At 39.9% G+C, this 13,289-nt stretch overlaps 1 protein-coding gene across 1 annotated transcript in view; it reads left to right on the forward strand.

Moving 5' to 3' along the window:
• Positions 1 to 1,086: 1,086 nt before the first annotated feature.
• TASP1 (taspase 1) overlaps positions 1,087 to 13,289 on the forward strand; it is a 77,592-nt gene continuing 65,389 nt past the window's right edge. Inside the window, exons 1-4 of the mRNA XM_080341728.1 lie at positions 1,087 to 1,122; positions 4,778 to 4,995; positions 6,600 to 6,667; positions 8,235 to 8,303. Coding sequence (XP_080197854.1) covers positions 4,851 to 4,995; positions 6,600 to 6,667; positions 8,235 to 8,303 — 282 coding nt within the window. The 5' untranslated portion in view covers positions 1,087 to 1,122; positions 4,778 to 4,850. The remainder of the gene's footprint in view (positions 1,123 to 4,777; positions 4,996 to 6,599; positions 6,668 to 8,234; positions 8,304 to 13,289) is intronic.

Here is a 13,289-nt window from a genome sequence, read left to right on the forward strand (position 1 = left end):
TAGAGAGCTCAGGAGAATCTTTTCTATATAAAAATGCCGCATCACTTCTCACGTTGGAGCTTGAGGAAGAGATTCGGGAAACCCCTTTAAGTGGATTCTGCAAAATGAACAACTGTGGCTTGGTCATATAAAAACTTTGCAGTTTCAACTTGAGAAAGCTGATATTTGCAAATGAAAATTTGAGGCATCATCTAGGATAAATGTACTCTATGATAAATCTGAGTCCATAAAGGCATCTGGTCTTGTTTCACAGTCATGTGAAGAAGTAAGGGACTTTAGGAACCACGGACAACGTGAATTGGGATACATGAAGCGGCACAACGTATGCAGCTGGTTTCCAAAACTGATGGTAATGATCATCTGAGCAGGCATGAAGGAAATGGGGCTTAGATGGGGCTGCTCTCACCCCTGGGAAGGCAGCTTTAGAAAAGCGACACCGGCAGAGTTGGCATCAAGTCTCCTTCAGAGCAAGAAATTATTAGGAACTTAATATTCCGTAACAGTACACGAAACTCAAATGCCCACTGAAGGAAGGAGGTGCCAAACAGGCAACTGGTGTGAAGGTTTTCTGACTGGAGTATGGTGAAAAAATGCCTATTTGTAATAAGTGAAGTTTATTTTGTTCAGAGCAGAGCTGTTCCAGCCTCTGATCACTTCTGTGGCTCCTCTGGCCCCTCTCCAACAGGTCCCTGTCTGTTCTGTGCTGCGGAACCACAGCCCAGGGCTCAGCACAGAGCGCGATCCCTCCGTCCACCTGCTGCACACGCAGCTTGTGGTGCAGCCCAAGACACGATTTGCTTTCCGGTTCGCAAGCGCGCATCGCCGGCCGCTCTGTCGCTTCGTAACCTGCCAGCTCAGTGGTCGCCCCAACAGGCGACGAGCGGCCCCGGGACCCGGCTCGGTCCGCCCGGCCTGACGGGGGCGCGGGGACGCTCTGTCCTCCCACTGCCGCCATTGGCACAGCATTCGCCTCCCGAACCGCCAATCGGCGTGACGCTACTTCCGGTCGCCTGACTGGTCTCGCCCAATGGGAGGGAGGCGAAGGGCGGGACGCCTCATCTTCACCGAGGCAACGGGCGGGCGGGCTGTTCCGGGTGTGCGCGGAGCTGGCGGCGGCGGAGGGTGAGTGCTGCGCGCCTGGTTCCGCCCTGCCCCGCCTCAGCCCGCCGCTCCCCGCCTCTCCCCGACCCGGCCTCCCCCACCTCGCCTATCTTCCCACTCCGCCCGGGGCTGCGGGGGCGGCCATGGGGCGTAACGGCCGCGCCGCGAGGCGGCCGCGCGGGCTCCCGCGCTCCGCCGGTGGGGCCTCTCCTGGGTGACGTCACCCCCTCCGCTGCGGCCCCGCCCCCGGGCGTTGCCATGGCGACGGCGGGAGCTCCCTGAGGGGGTGACGGGCTGAGGGGCGCCGGGCGGCGGCCTCTTCCCGCCCTGCGGCCGCCCCCGCCTTTCCCGCCCGTGCGCTGGTTCCTGCCGGAGAGGGGCCGCCCGGCCCTGGTCCGGCCTCGCCGAGCGCTTGTTTGTGGTGGTGCTTTTTTTTTTTCCCCAAAAACCAAAAGTTTGTTTTCTACTTTCGGTTCGCGGCTGCCGATGGCTCCTTCCTCGTCAGCTTCTTGGAGAGCTGTGTCCAGTTCTGGGCTCCCCGATTTAGGAAGCGTGAGGAGTTACTGGAGGGAGTCCAGGTGAGACCCACACAGAGGATGAGGGGTCTGGAGCATCTTTGTTCTGAGGAGACACTGCGAGAGCTGGGGCTGTCCAGCCTGGGGAAGAGAAGCTGAGAGGGGATCTCATCAATGCTTATAAATATCTCAAGGGTGGGTGTCAAGAGGATGGACCAGACTCCTTTCAGTGGTGCCCAACGACAGGATGAGGGGCAACAGGGACAGACTGAAGCACAGGAGCTTCCATCTGAATATGAGGAGAAACTTCTTTACTTTGAGGTGCCAGAGCCCTGGAACAGGCTGCCCAGAGAGGCTGTGGAATCTCCTTCTCTGGAGACATTCAAACCCACCTGGACACATTCCTGTGTGATCTGCTCTGGTGAACCTGCTTTAGCAGGTGGGTTGGACTGGATCATCTCCAGAGGTCCCTTCCAAACCTAACCATGATTCTCAGTTGCTCTTGTTCCCTCTCAGTTGTCAGAAGATTCCCTTGCAAGGACTGGGCTGCTCACTCAGGGGGTTGAGCACTTTCCTCACCCTGTTGCTCTTCATCCTCCAGCCCTTGGCCTCATACTGTAACACCCCAAAGCTCTTAAAAAGAAACTTTTCCATATTGCCAGAATCGCGGTAGAGATGTCGATACGTGCGTCTCTTCCTTTGTCCCTCTGGCACGTTTGGGTTTGCTCTGTAGGGCTGTGTTCAGTGCAGGGTGTGTTAGGCAGAGCTTTGAGTCTGTGGGGAGTGATGAGGGTCACCTCATGGCTGCTAAAATAGCCATAGTGTCCATGGCAAGTGCGTGGAAAGTCTGAATAACACCTTCTACACTGGGTGTGACGCTCAAATTATTTACATTTTTCTGTGTGCGTGTGTAGGATTTCAACATTACTTTTTCATTGCAATAAGTGCTTTTGGGCTACTTTGGTAAAATTGTGGTTCATATTCTGCAGAGTCAAACTAGAATATATTCCTTCCCCATTGCTGTAGCTGTACAGATGTAGAACACTGACCTGTGTAACAAGGAGGGATGTGATCAGAAGGGATGAATGTGTGACAGGCAGTGAAGAAAACAGGTAAATACTAGAAGAAGCTGAAAAGGGAAAGGTTGGGTCCACTGGGAGCTTAGAAAGTGGAAGCAGCAGGTTTGTGAATGAAACTTGAAAGGATTTGTAGAATAGCTTGAGATGGAGGGGGTTTGACAGTATTGAGTTGATGTGCAAGAAGTGTTATAAACTGAAGAAATGTATTGAGATAGATTGACTATACATTGCCTAGTAAAAGTAAATGCATCCTCAAACCCAAATGCATGTAAAGGCCTAATTAAAGTCTTCAGTCTGGAGTTATGTTATTTCTGGGGCTCAAAGTGGCATCTGTATTGTCACTTTGAAAAACAACTTAACTACCGTCATTATGACGTTCCCTACCACCACGTTATTTTTCCATTTTGCAAGAATATGTGTTCCTTATTTGCTCCTCTAGCATTTTACTTGAGTCCTTGTTGTGCCTCTGTTGCTATGACATTCCGTGTGGTGTATGTAGGAAAGCAGGTTTTGTAGCAAACAGACTGTGTTTCTTCTTACGACCTGTACTGATAGCTGCTGGAGCTTTTAGTTATTATTATTATTTTTATTATTAGCAAAAAGAAAGTAAATGCAGTGATTAGGACTTCAATTTTAGCTCTGAAGTTTATACAGGAGACCATTATGATTTGATATAGTCCATAAATGCTTTTTCTCTCTGTAGTCTGTGCATCACAGTGGTCTTTCATTTTGTACAAATACATATATTTATAATTCTACCCCAAAATTCATATTTAATTTTAAAATAGAAATTTCTAAACATACAAAGATACCTCTAGATGTTTAGCATCACAGAAAATAAATGGGCAGAAATAAACAACTTCCTAGAAAGCTGGGCTAATTTTAATTATTGAAAAGATGGTTGTGGTAAACCAGCAAGTTTGTCTGTTCTGTGCCAGTGCTGAATCTTGCTAAATGTCATTTGCATGGTTTTGGTTGTTTAAATTGAGTGGTATTTAATTACTGGAGTGAGCCATATAGCATTTGCAAAATCTGTGGTCTAAATTCTGTGTATTAAACATCCCATTTTTTTTTCATTTCTCTTCACTTATTAGTATTCTTAGGTCACAAGTCGTCCCTTTGAAGGTGGTAGGAGTGATATCTATCATATTGGAATATCATAATATGTTACAGAGGTGCTCTCCATTTGTGCATTAAAGCTTGTTCGCTTCCTGAATTAACTCAGTATATGGAACATCCCTGTTTTTAATTTTATCTGCTGAACTGGAGAAATGGTATTGTGTCAGGATTGTTGTGTGTTAGGCTGTGGATAAGAGGAGCAGTAAATACAGTGAATTTGTTTTCTGGTTCCTGAAATGCATTATTCTATACTTTAACCTGAGAGCTTTTTTGTTTCGTATACTAGAATATAGGTACGGGATTTTTAAGTGTAACTCATGCTACAAGTCTCTGGAGCACATGTTTGTAACTTCTTATATGACTATGGAATTTGTGTTAATGCACAGATTCTACATCCCTACATAAAATGTAGCCACAAAATCACACAGGCGGATGCCAGTATGTGGTTTGAGGACAGGAGATTCGGCTACTCAACCATGGATACATTTGGCTTTCGCCAGTGCTACTGCGGTGCTGCTTAGGCCTTTCCATACAAGCAGAGAAAGACTTTTTTAAGAAATAAAGGTTGTGGCTGTGGAGCATCATCACATTATAAACCAGTTAAGTGTGATGGGTGGAGAGATAAGTTGTACTGTTGAATAAAAGGAGACCATGGAAAGCAGCATTTTCTCCATTATAGGCAGACCTTAGATTAACAGTTCCCTACAATGTCTGGAAAGATGATTAGGTTCAACTGAAGTTGTAATGAAAAGACTGCTTTCAACTTAAAACATGGACTTGGATTATTCCAAGCCTTATTGATACTGTTAGGTAGGGAAGAGGCAGTACCTGAAAGCCCGTCTTTCAAGAGGCGTAATCTCCTTGTTTCAAACCTCTCTTCCAAATATTCTTTCTGAAGTTGATTTGTATGAACTTTGTCTCTTGGACATCAGCATCTAACATATGCATGTGTTTTGTTTTTAGGATGACTCCTCTGCAGAGTCTGTTTTTGAAAGGAAGGATGCTCTTTTCCAGTAGAAGATGGTGATCCTTATGTATGATCATGGAAAAGGGAATAAGTTCAGTAGAAGTGTTACCTTCCAAATCGTCTCAGGTTACAGCTGTAAAAGTGGTGGTCAAAGAGTCCACAACAAAGCAAACCCAAAGAGGGAAACGAGTGGGATTTGTGCTTGTCCATGCAGGTAAGATGCAGATGTGTAACAACTGGAATGGAAATAACCCATATACAAATTAAGTATCAACTAAAATGTTGTCTTGGCCTTAGAATTCTAGTATGTTAATGAAGTGACGTTAACTTAGAATGTAAATCTGGGAGTGTTAGATTGGAAGTTGCATTGGGTCAGAAGACCTTGGAAACTATTAATAAAAATGTAGGTTTTGAGTATTCTGAATGGTACTTTTTTTCTCCTTGACAAAGAAAACCGCAAACAAAATCCCATAGTGTATATGGTTATAAAATGTCAAATTCTGCAGTTATCTGCTAAGCTTGGGAAATTTACACAATGTGAGTGATCTTTCAGTCTATTTTCTTACCCAACGGAAAGATCGAGCATTACTGTCTGTTATTGTGTCTAGTTTGTCCATAAGAACAGTCTAGTTAAGACTTTGTGAAACCTCCTTTGGCAGTTTGTTGCAGAACTTGACTTTTTTTTTTACCCTTTTAAAGTTTTCCTCCGAGTCTAATTTCGATCTTGTTCATATTTAAGTGAATTACCTGTTACTCTTTCCACGTGTAATGAAGAGGTCACCCACTCAGATTTGATACAAAAATGACGTGCTACGTGTGTCTTGTTCATAAATTCTCAAATGCTGTTAGTCTTGAAAACATTAGTAGTGATGCTTATATCTGGCTGTATATTTGGGTTTAACATAGGTGTGATGACATGAGGTGAAATTGAGCAAAGTAGCCTGGTGACACCTAAAGTATTTGAAAAACCACATGCTACTTGGTTTAGAAAAACACAGAATCCTTAAGGCAAAGAAAAATTCCTCAAAGAACTTTTTCTGTGTTGAAATTTGAAGACCCTGGTATTCTATTTTAAGAGCAAATAGAATTTTTCAATATGTATTTACTGTGTTATTTTGTTGAAAATCAATTTTTCGTTCACTAGTAGTGTTAAAACTTATTAGAGTTTCTCAAAGCTAACATTTGTAAAGGTGAGGAAAGGGGAGATAAATACGAGCATATTTTTCTGGTTCAAAAACCAGGAAAACATAAGAAGGTGGAGTATGAATATCAGCATGTTAGTCTTGTCTGTTATTTTTCTGATGCTGTATTTAATCTAATAGAGGGCACTGATAAATCTTTACAGTATGGAAGCAGGGGGCAGTAGCAGTAAAATAGAGCAAAAGGGTTAGATGCAACAGGATAGACAGACTGAAAATGGGAAAAATATTAAAACCTAGTAGAAGAAAAATCGGAGTTTGACTTAAAACCAAAGGTTTTGCCCAGTAATGGACAATAAGTACAAAAAGCTCTGCTGGAAATCTTCCAGTAGTGGGGAAAACTACAATCTTTTGGAAAGTGTCTGTAGGAAGAGATTGTATGATGCTGAGATTTATACCTGTATGCTTCTGCATGCGTGCTCTGTATCCTGTATTTTACTGAGCGTATTTGAATCAACGTTAGAATGCATAAAATTGTCAATCATTGATACAAAAAGGAACTACCAATGTAATCCAATATAAGGAAGGCTGTTTCTGGCTGTATCTTAAATCTTTATGCAAACTACAGGCTGTAGTTTGATAGGTAGTATAATCTCTTTTCCTTTTGCCTTCATTGTAGGTGCAGGTTATCATTCAGAATCCAAAGCTAAAGAATACAAACATGTGTGCAAAAGAGCCTGTCAGAAGGTACGTCTTACCAGCTCTACGGTCTTGTGGTGTTACAGAAGAAATACATTTGGTAGTGCTGTCCCTTCAGTATGAACGGGCATGTTTGGGTTTATTTAGGCTGTATGCGTTTCTAGAGGAAAAATGAAGCAGCAAAAGTTAAAATACAGAGTCAAGAGAGTGCGTTGCCATGAGTTGCAGCAACATTCTCATCAGTGGTGGCAAATAGCAGATACCAACGGAATGGTGGGGGAACAGAAGAAGGTCACACTGGTACCTACATGGAATATTTATACAGCTTCCTGCACCGTTCCCAAAGCTCTTGGATTTCTGGAGCTAAATATAGTACCTGGGGTTTTCTTTCAACAACGTCCACTCTTTTGGGAATTTATTTAAACTCTAGCATGCAGGTTGCTCTGTGAACACAGGCATTTTTAGAATTCTGTTCTCCTTGATAGCTCTTAACTTCTTAATTGGAGAGGAGGTAGAAACAGGAAAACCAAAACAGAAAATCAAAACCCTCTTCCCAAAGCTGGAAGGGGAGAAATGACAAGATTTTAATTTCCATTGAAATTATTAGGTTTTTTAATCTTCTCCAAGAACTCTAGTTTTGGAACTGGCAAGTCCTGTCTATTAAGTGTGGAATGAGAAGCTTGAAGACCTGTCTCCAAAAATTTTAATGCATTTTGCTTTCTCCAGGGAGGAGCTGGGGAACTTTGCAGCCTTTTTAGAAGAGTCTCAGAGTTGGCCTCTGATAATTATATCACTTCATCTTACAGTTCTGTTGCTCAATCTTAATACCGATCTAATTTTGTAATGAGAAGCTTCAAAAATCATCCAAACATAACACTAGTTCATTGAAGTTGTGTATTAGTTATGCATGTGTGAAAAAAAAAAAAAGGCTGTTGTTGAATTTAAAGTCTTCATTTGAGATTCTGTTTGGTTCGTTAAGCTAGGTAGCCAACATAAGTAACTTGTATGAAGAACAAACAGTTGCAGATTTGTCTTGCAACTGCAGATGCAGCCATAGTTGTTTTTTTGGGGTTCCCTGAGAGACTTGACTGTAAATTCTTGACCAATATGGATCTAAAATAACATTAGGCTCTAGAAATTCAGGGGTTTTTTTAATGGATATATAGTTTGACTGTAACATTGTCTTATTTGATTTGGTTTTGTGTATTACCTTTTAGATAAGCTTACTTCATCGATTTTGTTCAACTTCATAACAATTGCTGTATGTGGCACTAGAGGTTTTTGTTGAATCTTGGAAGGAATATTAGAAACTTCTTGACTGAAACATTAAGTGTTTGAGGACACCAGGTATAAGAATGTATTTTCCTATAAATTTGACGATGCAGGAATGTGCTACCAAGTGCAGCGTCGCAATGTCAAAGTAGTGAAATCACGCCTTCAGGTCTGCCCTTACGTGGTGCATACTGACTGTTTCCAGTGCTTCTTGGTTTTATGTCCTCCTACATTTTAAACTAATTTGGTGAAGATTTTGTTTTGTATAGGGTTAGGAAAATGCAGGGATTAGTCATAGAAGATCAGAATTCACTAATCATCAACAAAAAACTCTGTTTTGCAGGCAATTGAAAAGCTACAGGCTGGTGCTCTTGCAACAGATGCAGTGACTGCAGCACTTATAGAATTAGAGGTACGAATTTCTGACTAGTAGTAAATATGTCTCTCTAGTACATTGCCAGATTTTTCTGTAGGAAGGTATTAATTCAAATGATAAAATCTACTGGGATTTCCATTTTTGTATCTTATATTTAGTAATCTGTACAGACATGGAAGCTCATCCACTGTATTTTGGAGTAAATGTATTTAAGGAGTTTCTAAAAATGCAATCTGAATAAAAGTTGTCTAGTTGGTGCAATTTGATTGTCATCTTAGGCATGTGTTATCAGAAGAATAAATACAGTAATTAAAGACTTACCAAATACTTTGTAGGGAACAGCTACAGGTAGACTGCACTGGCCCTGTTTCTTACACGGAGGAGGAAAAATCATGCAACTGGTCACATATGTTAAGTAGAAAATCTAGGCTAAGTCTTCATTCCTTTTGTCTGCATTAATATCTCACACTAGGTTATGTTTCATTTGTTGAAATTATGATCCAAATAATTTAGATGTAGTTTGTCTTCTCTTTAGTAGTTCTACTGATACTCTCATGTAGTATTTACATTGAGATAACTATCTCTGAGTATCTCTTGAGCTTTCTTTGGGTTGTGTTACTCATACTCTTTTCACTTCTTCAGGTTAATTCTACAAAAGTGATTACATAAATTTAAGGGTGCTTGTCTCTCCATCCAAATAAAGGACTATGTGAAAATGAAGTAGGAATTTTAAGTTCTCGTTTGTCCCACAATGTACTTCTGCTATGGGCTTAAATTAATGTGATTCTCAAAGGCTTTTTTCCTGACATTTTTACTTTGTTTCTGTATGATCTCCCTGATGGGATAAGAGACTAGAAGCAGGCTGGACAGAGAAATGTGACTTCGGTGTAAGATAACGCTTTTTTCTGATTTTCACGACAACTGTGCGGAGAACAATAGGACAAGTAATGCCTTTATTTCAAAATGGTACTTGTTAATTAAGATAGAGAGTCCTGCTAATTATAAAGAGATAAGCAGCGGTTTGTGAAAAAGTGCCGTCTTGGAGTGGTCAAATTTTTACAGCATCTAATTTTAATGAAGGGTCCCTATGAAATAATGTAGGAGAGAGTAAAGCTAAAATTTCTGGGATATAGATGAGACAGTTTGGTTATTGTCCAAGGTCCATTAATCCCTCATGGCAGTAATGACTGAAATGGGTATTACTCTTCTCCTGTAAGGAGCAATTGCTTCTTCCTCTCCAGCTTTATTAATAAAGAAGGAAGCCAAGGTAAGTGTTGCGCTGTAAAAATAATTCGCTGGCTTTGGAATTTGTGGTGGTGTTCTGAGAGGATTAGCAGTGGATTTGCCGACACATATGTTGGGAAGGTGTTAATTTACATACTTGATAAGGTTAGCGTAAGGCAGGCTTTGAACGGGACTTTTGGTCTGCATTGAAGTGTTCAAATATGCTTTCATGTGTTAGCTTACCTTCTGTTTTCACCTATCTATACTCTAATGTGTATATCTCTAACAGAATTATTTAGAATGCACTTCCATAAACTAACTGAGGCTGCTATTGCTCCACAAGATTGTTTTGTGTGTCAGTTCGCTCCTCATCTACCTTATGTTGTTATTTTTATCATGTTCCTGCTCTACACAGAAGAAAACATATTTTAGAAGCTTAACAGCTATTATATGTAACTCTTTGCAGCTGTGCCTGGGGTAAAGATTTTATTTGTTTTTCTTATCTCCAAGAGACTTATTTAGTAGATTTCAATACTCTGAAGTGACATCTGTGTAAGAAGTTACAGCTTTAAGATGAAAATAAAAACCTTTTTATGAAATTACTCCCATCAGCAACCTTTTTCTCCTCATCTGTCTTGCTACTATTCTGGTCGTGCCTGCCATAATTTGACTTTCTGGTTTTATAATTTCCTTTGGTAGTATTTTCATGTGTACTGCTGCACAGAATCTATTTTTTTCCCTTTTTCTTCTTTTTAAGATTAACTATTATTTTGTTCAGGTTATACTGCTGTCATTAATGTAATTATTTGCTTTCATTTACTCATTAAGTGATTTATATAGCTTCTGAATTGTGGGTTGTTCTTTCTGTTACTGGGATAAAGGATGTAGGGTATGGGATTTGGGCTTCTTCTAAATTAAAGGATGTTGCTATGGAGTTACATTGAGGAAAAAATCAAAGGTATGCTCAAAACAGAAAATTGTGTGGTTTGTAGTGGCAGGTTTTTTGGATCTTGAATTAGAAATTCCAATGTATTAAACTGTCAGCTTTCAAAATATTGAAAGGTTTATGTCTACTATTATCTCATGCTGAACACCACCTTCAGACATCTCTTACCATTTCTAGAGCTACATCTTTTGTTTTAATTATGATTTTTTTCCTGTTGCTCTATGGAAAACAGAAACTGCATGTGGCAAGTCAACAGAATAGTTTTTCTCATCAATTACAAAATGTTATGGTTAAAAATGTAGGTTTGTTTGTTGACTGTTTCTGTAATGAGTTCTCACTACCCTTTTGTTTGTGCAGGAAGAAATAGTGACTTTTCCTAAAGTACTTTGGCATTTTGCGTTGGCAAATACCAAAATCGCTATGAAAACAGTGTTTGTTTACATGTGTCACTGTAATACAGATTAAGACACAGAACAACAAAAGTTTGTATAACATGTGTTAACAGATTCCATTGTGCAAACTACTTGATATTTTGGCTGATGTAGAACACGCTGTTGTGAGTTTATCAGAAATATTTAATCACTTTCACAGTTCTCTAGGACTTTTGATGCTGCGTTCCAAAAATCTGTAGTCTTTGCAAGGCATAAATATCTTTTCATGGAAATGTCACAAAAGATGATTTTTTTTCCTCAGTTCCACTCAATTACACAACTCTTATTACACAGAATTTCAGCTAATCCAAGAGGCATCACTTCAAAGAGTTGTTGAGGCGCAAGACTTGCTCTTGATCTTTTATGAGCAAGCTGACAGTTTGCTTGTGGTATGCTGTCTGTTTTCTGTTTTATTTTTGCAGGCTCCAAGGGAAGAAAGAACAGCCTTTCTTTGTTGGACTATATGAATCTCAAGTTAAATAGTATTCTGTGATCAAGATAATATTCAGCTAATAGTTAACTAGAGAAAAGGTAGATTTCCTTGGCAAAGTAACAAGAGCAGCTGACCCAGAGTACTGTTAAAATAACCATGTTGGCCTTCGTAAGCAGCAGCTGAATTTGATAAGGTGATTAAAGGCAGTTATGTTTTCCAGTTTGTGAACTCTTGTCATTGCAGAGGAACAAATGAACATGTTACTTCTTTCAGCTTTTGGTAAAAAATGGGTGTAGACAAGGTGCTTCGTAACCCTCATCATTTACACTGGGTGCTTCCACAAAGACATGATCGCAGTCATGTTTCTTTTTGCACTCTTGCTATCAGCCACCATATGAAGTCTGAATTTCTCTTGAAACATAATGTGATTTGGGCAGCTTTTCTAGGGGGAGAAGGAGATCCCCCTCCACAAGCTCCCTTAAAACTTGCAGTTTTCAACAGAAACACATTGCATTTTTAGCTGGATATGAGGATAATGTGCAATCTCAAGCTTTTCTTTGACGTATAGAGCACTTTAGAAGCTCTTCTGTTCAGGTACTGGAGACAAAAATGTAAGTTTGTTGTAAAGAATGATGAAGATTTCGAACTTTTTCGAAGTGTAGTGTATTAATACTGTGTAGATCACTTGTGGTTTTTAATCTGATTTGAGTAGAATGTTCTTTAGGAACATAATGTAAATTGGAAATTAGGAACATCATGTAAATTGGAAATTAATATGATTGATGGGGAAGCTGATGTCACATTTTGGGTTTTGATCTCCTTGCTCCCGAAACTGCAGAGTTTACTCTTTTATTGTTGTGGATCAATGCAAAAGATATTTTGAACCTGTTGAAATACTGGAGCAGTGGATTTGTGTGGCTGTCAGCAAAATTTTGCAGTGAAAGAACTTGTTTCTTCTTGAATTGTTTTTTATTTGTTTGTTTGCTTATTTTGTACTAATGAAGACTTTTCAATATACAATCTGAGTCCCAGGGACTTCTCTTTAAAGAAGAGGAGCACGGCACCAGCAGTCTCTTTGTATTAAGGCGGTCACCATAGATGAACTTTTAATGAGTAATGAACTGGAAGTTGTTAATGCTAATTAAAAGCAATACTATGATGTTTTGCAGCAGAGTGGCCAACAGTAATCTGTGGCAGAAGTGTTCTTTAAAAAAATCTTAGCGGGTTTAATTGAAAGGGATGTGACTCATTCTTGTAGGCTACTAGTTCTTGTCACTAAATTCCCTCAGAAAAAATAAATTTTAAAATTACAGTGCGTAAAAAGAAATGACTTTGAATGCCTTTTAAAAGTTGCAGGTAAACCGTGGCCAAAACTATATCAAAGATGGATGGAAAGTTCTTTAATGCATATTGAAAATAGAGCAGTTTAACTATGTGCCTAGATGTAATTCAGCACTATTAGTGTTACAGTGTTGAGTAACTTCTTCAAGCATTCCAACTTTGACCACAGCTAGAGACTTGAGCATGCCTGTGTTTCCTGCCAGAGCATTTATAAATACATCCTGAAGTAAAAAGGGTTCTAAAAATAAAAAATATACCCTTGATAGCTTGAGAGTTTTTACAAGATGAGTTGACTTGGGCAAATGAAACTTTTGTTTCATGTCTTAAAGCTTTGAATTACCTCCTTTGCGATAGGTTTATGTTGTAAGTTAGAGATAACTTCAATAGTGGAGTAATTGCCAGGTATTCTAGTATTTTTCACATAATTGAAAGCTTATCTTTTGTGAAAATGCTTTGAATAGCCATTTGTTTGTCTTTTCCCTCTTTTCTATGGTAGTAGGGCTTGCTGTTCATGCAAAGTTCCTGCTTGATATGCTTTCTTGTCTTTTCTCAGTTTCCTTTGAAATACAAAGGCTGATTTCTGCTTGGGTTTTTATTTAGAAGTATATTCCTGAAGACACTTTCTGTATTACAAATGTTTTCCTCCT

The sequence above is a fragment of the Nesoenas mayeri genome, assembly GCF_963082525.1.
Source record: "Nesoenas mayeri genome assembly, chromosome: 3".
Taxonomy (NCBI): Eukaryota; Metazoa; Chordata; class Aves; order Columbiformes; family Columbidae; genus Nesoenas; species Nesoenas mayeri.